Below are 12,414 nucleotides of genomic sequence, written 5' to 3'. Positions count from 1 at the left end.
GTAATTTTATTTTTACTTTTAATTTTAATTTTCGAGTCCGGAAAATTATGTCTGCAAATAAATATAATAATAGGAAAATTCAGAATCCGCCGAAGCGAACTCCGAAACGAGACGAGCCGAGTTCTTCGAAGTCTTACTGATAGCCGTCCTCCTGGCCGACGTGTGCGGCGGCGGAAGCCCTCTCCGTGGCGAAGGTAGCTTGTCGGTGAGATACAACTGCCGGATTGCGTCCATCTCCGGCGATTCTCGAAGGCTTGCATTTGATACGAGTTGAGGTTTGTCGTTTCTGTTGTCTATTCAACCAGTGCCACAGTTCTAATACTGAATTTAGATTCGGATTTTTCCTTGCTTTTGGTAAAAAGACTTCAAGATTTCGGACTGAGGATTTGAGATCTAGGTTTCAGACCATGGCGAGCGAGGATTGCCGAGTTTATCACGAGAGGCAAAAGTTACAGTTCTGCCTCTTGCACGCTCTCAATAACCTCTTTCAGGTACCTTTTCATCCGCGAACCTTTGGCTGTGGTGACCGCTCTCTGATTGTTTGAAATGGAAAATTTTGTTAAATCTTGAAATTTATGATTTACGGTGTAATTAAGATGCAGAGAAATGGAAATATTATTTTTCTCATCAGTAAGGAAGAATTATGGTGCTGGGGATCTGAGAAATCGAACTTATCCTCTTACTATTTCACGATTCGTTGCATTCATTCTGTATTTCGATGTCCTCTCACCATTAATACGTTTTCTTTACATCTCAATCAAATACCCCTTGTACAACAGGAAAATGATGCATTCACTCGAGCAAACTTAAATGCAATTGCTGAAAATCTGGTGCTCAACGAGCCAAACAAAGAACCTTGGACGCCTTTATCATTTGTCTTTAAGCCTCATCACAACACGGTAACTGGAAATTATGACATAAATGTTCTAATTTCAGCCCTGGAAGAGAAAGGGAAGAGTGTGGTGTGGCATGACCGTCGGAATGGAGCTTCTTCAATCGATTTAGATGGGCCTGAGGATACTCACAAACTTATGGGAATTGTGCTTAACGTCTCAGTTAGAAGGTTTGGGGGCATTTGGAAAAGTAGACACTGGATTGCACTGAGAAAGATCAACGGATTATGGTATAATTTGGACAGTGATCTGCCCTCTCCTCGCCCATTTAAGGATACTGATGAAGTCAGGAAATTTTTGGATTACGAGATCGGTCATGATGGGGAAATTTTGCTTGTTATGAATGATGGAAACTGAATTTCTTCTTCTCAGATACTTGTATTTGTGCGCTTGAATCAAATGTAAACTAAGATCAAAGTTGGATTGTGTTGGTTGTTCTTTCTGCAACTTCTTTCACATATCGAGATCTACTTGGATTGAGTTAATGTTTCTGATCATTTTATATTCCTGGTTGAGAAGGGAAACGATTTGAAGTGAAAAGCAATTAGAAAAAGTTTGCACCTATAATTCAAACCTAAGTATTTTCTACCCAAAAGCCGAATGATGACTGTCATCTGGATTTGGTACCCTGCAGTAATTCTGAATTCACTTAGAACTTACAAGCTGCTGGTAAAACTACCACCAGATGAAACTGCACCCAAGATCTCACAGAGCAGAATGGTTTGCCATGTTAAGGATTCAATTATCTGAGTCATTGTGATACCTTTTGAAGGCCACCACACCAACAAACCCTGATGTTCAAGGATTCTTCCAGCATCAAAGGTTAGCTTCAGTTCTTATCTAGAGTTCTGAGAAGAAGTTTATATTATCTCACCATCACCCACACACCATTCACCATTACCATCATTGCTATGAACACAGCCGCAGTCTTTTTGTCTGCTGAAGGCCCGTAATATATATTTTAAGAAGTATGATGCATCACCACCAAAGAATGCTACCTAAAGGTTTATTAAAATAAGAACAACTTTATGTACTAAATAGATTTATTTCCCCATTATTCTCATTATAAAGTCCTTTTCTTCTTAAATAGACATTTTAGCTTTAGAAATTCCCTTTTTCCCTTTATCTGAAACAAGAATCTTTTAAGCCTTTCATCATTTCTTTTTCCCTGCCTTCCACCTTATTTAATATTGACTTTGCTTCCTTTTGGATTCATTAGTCGCTTTCCACTATTTCTCCTATTCCAAACCTGTGAATGTTAGAGAAAGAATTGTTTTTCCAGAATTGAAAAGAAGAAGAAAAAGGAATATGGTAAAGAAAGATAGATAAAAGGGTGTGTATTCCAAGCATATTCTCTCTCCCAAACTTACTCATTTAAAGTGCTATGTTGGAGTCAATCTATGTAGCTAGCTATTCTATAGTCTAAACACTGCTATCAATTTAGTCCACTAAAATGCAGTAGAGAGAACGAAATGATTATTATTGCTGTATTTATGGTTTTATTTATTACTAGATGTCAAAATGTTGATTTCTAACATTTCTGTGCCTACTCCATGCGTGCGGATCTTTCTATATTCTCTGTTTATCTGTGACATCAGGATAAAGTTCAATGTCTTTGGCTGTCGATCAATTATTTAACGGTTGAGATTGTATGATTAAAAAAGTGTTGGACATTATATAGAATGACCCTCACTTTCTTCTTCGTTGCTTGACAGAGATTTAATGTACCGAAACAACAGAGCCTTCTTGGGTTTTGCTTAAGAAAGCGAGGTGGGCAGGCTGCATTTTTCAGTTTGTGTGTACGTCTCTTTTCTCACCTCCCTTTCTCCCTCTGTGTTATTCCCTTCTATTTGGGCATTTCAATTCATTTTAATCTCTCTCGTCAACTTCTCTCTCTCTATCCTCAGACGTTTCTTCCAATCTTCTGATTCTATGACGACAACGGCAAAGCAGAGGATTGAGAAACAGAACTCGACGAGCAACGGAACAGGGCGAAACGGAGGTTCGTCTTTTGGGAAGTGCAGATTTAAACCCCCCCTTAAACGGTTGCAATTCTCTCCTCTGAGCTTTCTGAAGCACCTGACCGATAAAGTGACCCGAGCTTTGCATTTGATGTCCATGAAGAGAAGACCCTGCCATGAACAACCCGCACCAGCCGTGCCCGCCGCCAGTTCAAAGCCAGTCTCCGCCATCGATTCACATCGAACAGAGGCTGTGGAGGACTGCATCAAATACATCAACTCTTCTTCTTAGCTCGCACCAATTCATGTAAGATTTTTCTCCAGAAAATGCGTATATATGTCATCTCTGTGTGGATTTAATGCCTGATATCATGATTCGTGATGCAATGTTGTTTTTTTCAGTCATTTTTAGGCGAAAAATTGGGGGGGAAGTTATGAATTATGATAATTCATAGGGCAGTAGGTGGAATAAGCCTATCAGATAATAGTATTTGTTCAAGAAGATCTATTGTGGAATGGGAAAACTTCCCTCACCAATCAGTGTCAATTTTTCATTACTTTCTTTGTGTCATATTGTTGTCATTATTCGTTACATAAGAAGGAGAAGAAGATTTTACTTATTTTTGTTGGTGGGTCCCTTCAAATTCTCTTTTGATGAATCCCTGTTTTTTATAATGTCAATTTTAGAATATTTGAAAACCGGTTAAAAAATTTGGCCAATGTTGATTGAACTGACCTAACTTTGAACTATTTGTTATGTTATATTTGAATTATATGCGCATAACTTCTTTAGGTTACATATCCTCATTAATTCCTCTTTTAATGATTACATGAGTCTTGCTTGTTCCATTCCTAGAGTTTGAGGTTCAATCCTCATTTCCATATATTCAAAGGATCACACACTAAACAAAGAAACAGCATTCTCTTTCGACCCAACCTTAGATAAATAATATATATATATATATATATATATTCATCATTTGATTTTAATTTAATGGTGGAAAAACTAAAAGTTATATTAGGTGGCTCATATCAAATAACTTTCTCATGAATTTTTTTCTTAACCATAATTCATTATCATACAACTCCAAAACATCTCAAAACTCAATAATTCAAGTCTTAAACAAGCTTTGAAAATAATCAATAAACACTAGATTAAACTTTTTTATAAATCAATCCACCTCGTTACAGCAACAAATATTTTGTGCTTTTGTAGTTGGACCAACTCTTATTTCATCATAATTCAAATGTTTTATCCCAAGAAAACCGACATTTTATGGGGCAGCAAAATCTTCTTGTCATTTCAATTGAGAGATAAATAGAGAGAGAGAGATGAATAATTACGAACAATAATTAATGTGACGATAGTATCGAAAAATAATCAATCAGCAGCAACAGAAACATGGCCTGAAAATTAAAGGTTTTTCAGTACAAATAAAAATTATATATATGAGTGAAGAAATGGGCGCCGCCGTCGCCATCAGTCTTTCTTGGCAAATAGACCGCCGAATCCGCCGCCGTTCTTCTTGGGCGGGACTTGGACGGAGTTCTTCCGGCCACGGGCAGCGTCAGCAGCGCCGGCGCCGGCGCCGCCGTTGTTCTTCCCCTCGACCTTTTGAAGAATGGGGTCGGTTTCGAGAAGCTGATCCTTCTCGAGGCCGCCGAGGATCCAATCGAAAAGGCCCTTCTCTTTCTTGCTTTCGCCGGCGCCCTTGGCCGCCGTGGCCGCGAAGACCCGTCCGGCGGCCGGAGAGAATGCGATGGGCAGAGCAGCCATTGTTTGGGAGGAGGAAAATGAAGAGGGTTTGTTGTTTGGTGAGTGAACAGAAATGGAAATTTGGGTAAAATAAGAGGCGGTGGGCAGAGACCGGCGCGAGCTCACCACAGGCGCCTTATCCTTAACCTTTTGATTCTGGTTTTTGGGCTGCACAATTCTTTCTTAATCCCCACCACACGTGGCTGCGGATTCGACACGTCGCTCGTTCGTGTCTTCGGATGGGCCGATGGCCCGATACTTCAATGGGCATCCTTCATCCTGGGCCGGCCCATTTTAAACAACAGCCTGTTAGATATCTATTCTTTGTACAAATAATCACATTTATACTCCGTAACACCCGGATTAATTATAGTTCCTCCTATGATACTCCAATCTCCCTATGAGTTGGTTATTAAAGGAGGTCACGAAGGGTATAACGAACATACCTTGTCTTTCCTTTTAAGATAGGAATACAAATGACAAAATCGTAGACATACCATCGAAATTATACCTAGTCTAATCTTTCTTTTAAGATACGAATACAAATTACAAAATCGTAGACATACCACCGAAATTATACCTAGTCTTATCTTGAAGCACCTAGTGATAAACTTTGGCTGCAACACATGTCCGTAACTCTTCCAACTAGATTTTTTGTCTTTATGTTACTATCAATATTTTGTTGAACTAACGTTGCGTGAACTTTCTACCTCCACTAAATTAAAATCAACTTCACATGTTACGATTGAATCTAAAGTATAGAGTTTTATTTTTCATAAATTCATTATTAACTAGTACTATAAGTATATGAAAATGTTTTCTATCAAAAGAAAAAAAAAAATTATATATGCACACACACACATACATATAAACGGCACCATAAACTTTAATAACATGTGAAACGAATATTATTAATTAATTAAGTTTTATGTATTTATTTTAATATTTGTGGCTAGCAAAAGAGCATTGTGTTGTGGTTTGCTTATGCTTTATAGTTTGGTTTTGTGTATTTTACTGCTGATTTTATTTTGGACGCTCTTTTAGTTGTTTAAAGATTGGATTGAGACAATTATGTTGCTTAATTGTGTGGTTTGTTTGTTGGGTTTTTGTGTAATCTAATAGTCAATTTACAGTTAATTTCATGATTAAATTTCAATTATGTACTAATTTTGAAACTTATTCAAGTTTTAGGAATCAACTGATAAGTTTTTAAAGTTTAAAATTCACAAAATCGACCAAAATATAAATTTTAAATTAAAAAAGAAAGAAAGCGGCCCGGTAGTTATTGGGCTGGATGTGTAACAAGCACTCACAGTCGAGCCCATTTCGGGCCCATCGAATTATTTCGGCCCTAAATTAATAAATAAAGGGATGGCCACGCAGGTCGAGACTCTAGAGAGTGGCGGTGGCGCGTGTAGCACACGCCCGACAACCTATGCATGGCACAATAATTAAGGGAGGTGTTTTTTGTCTTTCCACGTGCACCACTGAGATCCCAGTACCACTCGCCTCTACAATATTTCATTATTGCTCGAACTTCGAAATCACTTTTTAATTTTATGTTTTTCTTTCTTATTATTACCATTTATTTTGATTTTCAACGGAAAATATCGTTAGGTTTTTTGTCCTGAAAAGTATTATATTAGGACTGGGACAAATTAAGAAAAACTACAACAAATATTATTACAATAATTCTATTTGGTCGTACTTTAAAATATCATTTAATAAGGAAAAATAACATCTTATTAACTAAGGGAAGGATATTGGATTATCTTGGAGAGGTGCATAGCTGAATAAAAAACATACAATTATGAGGGTGAAAAAAATTGTAGATGATTCGCTCTATCACCTGGCTTAGGTCTCTGAGGGGTTGACTCAAATTCAATGGTGATGTCTGCTTGCCAAATGACATAGTCGGGTTGGAAGGAATAATTCTTGATGATGAATGGAGCTTTGTTGAAGTGATGTTTGTGTTAATACCACGTAATTTTGACCCTAAAAAGTATTTGGTTGGGTTGGATTGATTGATATATGATTTGAATGATAGGGATATGGAATTTCCGCCTCTAATACTCACTTAAATGATATTGTCGATTTGGGAGAAATATTGCAATGCATAAAGTTTTCTCATATTAAAAAAATTACAATATAGTGGCTATGGATTAGCCACAAGAAATACTTCCTATGTTTTTTTCTTACATTTGGATATCCACCCTACCCAATCGACCTGCAAATAATATATAACTATTTATGATTTAAGTCATCGTATCATTTCATTTTATCATTAAAATTAATTTTAATTTCAAGAAAAAAGAAAGAACTCTAGCAACTATAACGATATCATGTAAGGATAGATATTTGAATTCACGACTTTTTAGTTGAAAATAAGTGTCTTGACTAATTGAATTAAACTCACGGCTGAAAATTTTCAGCCTTTATAATTAAGAGTTCTTTTTTTTTTTTCCTTTAAGATAATTTTTCAATTAATTCAAAGTACGAAAACGGACATCACGGAAATTTGATTGGAGGCTAATGATTGTGATTACTGGTTTCTTCTCTTATTATTAGGAATCATTATAACTCAAAAAGGAAACCATAAATTTTCTTTAGAAACAAGCAACGGGCTACCACTTCAGGCAAAAAAAAAAAACTTAAATTTCACACTACTTCTGATAATATTGTACTGTTAAACTAAAAGGAAAATATATATATATGTATATCATTAATATTATATCGCATATAAGTTGAGATCATTGCATATTTCCTTAGCCTTGAACTCTAACTATAACTTTTAAATTGACTACCTCAAAAAAAAAAAAAAAAAAAAGGATTGAGGTCTGCATCACTATATTAATGTAAAAGTCAATTATTATTGTAGCTTACTTTATTTAGTCAAATAAAAATTGTTTGAAAATCCACATTTCAAACTGAGTTATACACAACATAACAACACCATCGTTTTAAAAAAGAAAAACACGCATATTTTTTAATTATTCATGAATAATGTATTTTCTTTTCATGAATAATGTAGTTTAGGGGAAAAGAAAAAGAAAACTATTTGGTAAACAGCTGATAAACGTTTACTAGGATGTAGGAAAAACATTTTTGGACATTTTTGCCCTTTATTAGATTTCCAAATTTACAAATTATGGTATTAATATATTATTACAAATATTAAATTAATTATTAATTATTAATTATCAATACTATAAATGCATGGAATATAAAAGGTTAGAATGTAAAAAGTTTTCCAACAACATAAAATTAATTTTTTCTTTAATTAAAATTCAAACTAGAATTTCAAGAGTTTTAGAATTTGAAAAGCCTTTGTAACGTTTTATCATCTACTACTATAAAAATAGATTTTCTTCTACATGTTTTTCACAAGTTTCAATACTTTTTTATTCTTAGTTCCTTGAAACATCTCTCAAAGATGATTCAATTTTGAAAACATCTCGAGATATTTGTGACATATTCATCAAGTTGCAAGAGAGGCATATGTTGAATCTACATATCTCGAATACTAGGTTTGTAACATTACCATTCCACAATTACAAAGTTAAATAATAGTATCTATCAAGCAATCTTCAAGAATGAGCATATTTACTCTAAAAGATGAGTGTATAGTAAGTACTTGGATTTTTTTTGTTACTATTGTTATTTTTCTAATTTGTGTGTTTTTTATTTGGAACGTTTCTTTTTTTAGCAATTTTATTTAGTTTAGGATTTGGACTTTTTTTTTTGTTACTAATGTTTTTTATTGTTTAGTGTATTTTTTTTATTTGGAATGTTTTTTTTAGCAATTTTATTTAGAATATTTGTTTAAAATATAGATAATTACAAACTCATGTTCTTATTGTTGAAAAAAAAAAATCATAGAAGTCAGTATATAAAAAAATGTTTAATTAATAAATAATTATGAACAATAATTTGTATAGAATCGTAAAAGGTGGAATATAAAACTTTGGGTCATTTTATTTTCTAATAATATAATTTAAAGAATTTTTCTTTAATAATTTTAATTATAATATAAAATTAAATCAATAAAATAATTTAGTTTTAGTTAAAAAATTCAACATATACAACAAAATGTCAGCCCTAAACAAATATTTAATAAACAAACAAAATATTAAAAAAATAAAATAAAGGACCCATATTAAGTTGAAATAATTTAAAAATAAAAATATTAAAATACTTATTTACTTTTTTATTAATATATAATTTTTTCCTTTACTTTTAATTTATTTATTTACAAAATATATCATTAACAATTAACTATAAATAGTATATTTTAAAAATAATTATAAATAGTACATTTTATTATTAGTAATGAGCTGTCAATAATAATAAATATATATAAAAATTAATCTTAATTATTTTTTAAAATATTTTACATGAAATTATATAAAATTTAAGTTACCTTATAATTAAAAAAAATTTATACGTGCATTGCACGTGGTAATATACTAGTTGAAATAAATTGCCAATAAATCGTCGGGCAATATTTCATTCTATGACAGTTGAGACACCACACAACACGGACGCCACGTGGTAAAAGCTAATTGGCATATTTCCATATTGGGTTGCCACCCTGGGTAAGATTAAGGTTTTTTTTTCCTTTTTTTCTTTCAGAAAATAATGTCGGTAGCTTTGTCTTATTATTATTATGGCACTAAAATAACCAAACCAAACTCAAGAAATTTGCTACTTCGTTAATTTATTATTTAAAACACGAAGCCTATTTTGCTGCAATTATTTTTCTTGTAATTTTGACTATTTGATTTTATTAAATAAACAAACAACCCAATTTTGAAAGTATACACAATAATAAATTAAATTAAAAATAACCCAACTTTTACTATTTGTTTGCTAATAAATTTTAACATTTATAATATTCATTTCTTAATTTGACTTGAGATTTCAAATACATAAAAACACACTAAATTAGCCACAATCAACTCTGCTTTGTTTTTTAATTAATTAATGTTATTATCCAGTGGAATACTAAAATTTGAAAATATATACACAAAAATAAATAAATAAATAACCCTTTAGTGACATTCCACCACTAGGCTTTGAAACATGCAATTTATTTTAGTAATGCACAATAATGCTGTAAAATTAATTATTATATACGAGTACGAGAAAAAATCAAAACGAGCAGACAAAAAAAAAGTACTTGATTGTAAATTTCATTATTATAATTCTTTTAAAATTTGACCGTATATGAATCTCAAATTTTCACAATATTCTACTGTCATACCAATTGAATCGATATTCACTTTTCAACCACTCTTCAGCGAAGGTTTCATTTGTATGCTATTTACAGATTCGGCTATTTTCTCTTTTACAAATTGGTTCAAACTTTTAGGGGAGGAAAAAAAACTAACTAAGAGAGGTCTACATGTCCTTCAGAGGTGCTCACCGATAACAAAATGAGTCTGCAACCAGAAAACTCGACGTTGCGGTGTATTGTCTAATGTACTTCGACGCTCAAGTCAGTAATCGGAGTAAGATGAAGTAGGAGTAGACACATTAAGATTTCAATGACAATTTTTTTCATTTACTTGGTGGTTATGGGATCCTTCCCTTTTATGGGCACGGTGGACAGACAAGGAAGGATGACGGTTAGAAGTGTAGGGGCAGGTCGCGTTGTGCGAGGCCCTAACGGAGGGACGGACGTTCCCAACAATTAGTGGATAGTGTCTTCACCTGCAGATTTGTCCCCTTACGACTGTAGGTTGCAAGCTACAGTCTTCGACGTCTGGCTTGTAGAGTGGTGGTGGCGACATGTCCATACGCGTGTGCAGCGTATGATGCTAATCGTTTGTGGTCTCGCGTCTCGTTGTCGCTTTCTGTAATCGATGCATGTTCTACTCGAATTTCTCCCTCAACACTAATTATCCTCTGTCATACTCCACGATGTATATTAAAAAAAATTAAAAAAAAAAGTTCACACCTTTTACAGCCTTTAAAACTAATAACTAATAATAATAAAAAGATAGCTTTTATTTGTCTAAATTGAAGAGTTATTAATCAGATACAGCCTTTTCCTATATTCCTGTTTGGGGACCCCAATATTCTGGTGGTTTATTAAAGGACAGAGTGGTTTCAAAAGTTTAAATTAAATTAAAGGACAGACGCATTCAACATTTGGTGGCATAGTTTAATCCAAAAGGAAGATTTAAAATTCTTATTTGGAATATTTTAATAGGCCGTAGAGATGATTTTGAAGGCCCACATCCAAAAGCAATAACACCAATTTACCTGTTTAAATCATGTGGCCCACATTCATTTTCTTTATGGGCCGGAGCCCACATCTGCATTATGAAACTCAGCCCGTACACATACGGCATCTCGCGAGATAACGCCGATAAATTGAACGAAAACTGCTAGAGATCGCTGTGAATTACCCGGTTGAAATTTTGGGTACGTGACGGTGACCGTAAACCCCGGGAGCGCCGGCGGACTTTGGAAACGTGTGATTGGTCCACGTATGCAACTATTTGACTTTAAATGTCAAAACTGAAAGGGTAGGATGCGCTGGACGGCAGCGGCTTTTTAACTGGCGGCCGCCTTTTGTAAAAGTGGATATCACCCGCCGTTATTTATATAAATATATATATTCCTTAACGTAAAATCTGAAAAATATAGAGTAGTTTCACGTTTTTATATTCAATATATTTAAGATGTGTTATGGGGCAAAATCAACCTGAACATATGGGATTATATCAGGATGGCACGTGTGTCTCGACATCGGCTCAAACACGTCCAAGATGAAAAGAAAGGTCTCGTATCTTGAATTAGAGCTCTGTTTGTCTCCAACATATAGAATACTATGATCAGGAAAAGTCGAATGATATTCGATAGAAAAATGATTCAGTTAAGAATCTCATGTTAAAAATATCTACGAACCTAATATAATTTATAAAATATATGTATTACTCATCTCATCAATTAAGTCGTCGTTAGACAATATGAGAGCCGTACCAAGAAATTCTATTGTACTATGTACTAGCTATTGTTGTTGTTCTTGCAAAACCTATCCAAAGGTTCAATCCGGATTGTAAGAAGTGGACGATGCCGTTTTTGTATTTCTATGACAAGTTCTATGGCACTCACAATTTCTAATAATAAATCTAACAATAAGTTCAAATGAATATTTGGTCAAAAATTAAGATTTAAAAAGATTGGAGGTGTTAAGTTTAGCAAGATACAATAATACGAATAATACAAGTGGCTAGGTGAAAATTATTTTGGAAAAAGCTGTGCAGAAAGAAGACAAAAAAGAGAACAAAACCAAGCAGAAACCCAACATTTAGGGACTTTGGATTCTCATTGGAAGAGGGCCAAAGCCGAAGAACAATCACTCATGCATATGTCAGTCAATTAATGAAGTAATTTTCATCAAATTTCGGAAAATAAATAAATTACATGAATTGTATGCAGCATTCCCAGTGGATTTGGCCGCAGAACGTGCCACCAGCACGTGCGCGTCCGACTGCTCAGAGTGCACCGTTCTGATTAGGCGAGATTAATTATTACATAAAGTACCACTAAAAAATAATACGTAAATCCTTCCAGGAAGAAGAACAAAGAGAAATTGCTTTAATCTTCAAATAACCATTTTATTTTTCAAAGTTAAATTACAAATTCCATCCAAATAATTTTAACACCTTCCGATTTGGTCTCTTTGATTTATGTTTAATTTCATTTTAATCCCAGTAATTTAGTCCAATTTTATAAGTTACAAGCCAGATCATAGAAACAAACTTGAAATTTTGGAGAAAATGTTGAATTTAAA

At 33.7% G+C, this 12,414-nt stretch overlaps 2 protein-coding genes across 4 annotated transcripts; one reads left to right on the top strand and one right to left on the bottom strand.

The window, feature by feature from the left end:
• The first annotated feature begins 92 nt into the window (after positions 1 to 92).
• On the top strand, positions 93 to 3,474 carry JOSL (JOSEPHIN-like protein). Of its 3 annotated transcripts, none has more exons than XM_022292665.2 (5): positions 93 to 275; positions 405 to 491; positions 780 to 1,715; positions 2,609 to 2,692; positions 2,801 to 3,474. In XM_022292665.2, the coding sequence occupies exons 2-3, from the start codon at positions 408 to 410 to the stop codon at positions 1,248 to 1,250; spliced, it is 555 nt and encodes a 184-aa protein (XP_022148357.1). In that variant the 5' UTR covers positions 93 to 275; positions 405 to 407; the 3' UTR covers positions 1,251 to 1,715; positions 2,609 to 2,692; positions 2,801 to 3,474. The 3 variants fall into 3 exon arrangements, with proteins under 3 accessions (XP_022148357.1, XP_022148354.1, XP_022148355.1); XM_022292662.2 differs by having other exon boundaries at positions 398 to 491; XM_022292663.2 differs by having other exon boundaries at positions 363 to 491.
• Positions 3,475 to 4,187: 713 nt separating this feature from the next.
• On the bottom strand, positions 4,188 to 4,763 carry LOC148212716 (uncharacterized). The gene has a single exon (XM_088120768.1). The coding sequence runs from the start codon at positions 4,629 to 4,631 to the stop codon at positions 4,335 to 4,337; it is 297 nt and encodes a 98-aa protein (XP_087976894.1). The 5' UTR covers positions 4,632 to 4,763; the 3' UTR covers positions 4,188 to 4,334.
• Positions 4,764 to 12,414: the final 7,651 nt, after the last annotated feature.

This window comes from Momordica charantia (genome assembly GCF_013281855.1).
Source record: "Momordica charantia cultivar OHB3-1 chromosome 2 unlocalized genomic scaffold, Mcharantia_2.0 BLBB01000002.1, whole genome shotgun sequence".
NCBI lineage: Eukaryota > Viridiplantae > Streptophyta > Magnoliopsida > Cucurbitales > Cucurbitaceae > Momordica > Momordica charantia.
Note: the sequence above shows the minus strand (reverse complement) of the source record. Positions and strands in the feature narration are given on the sequence as shown.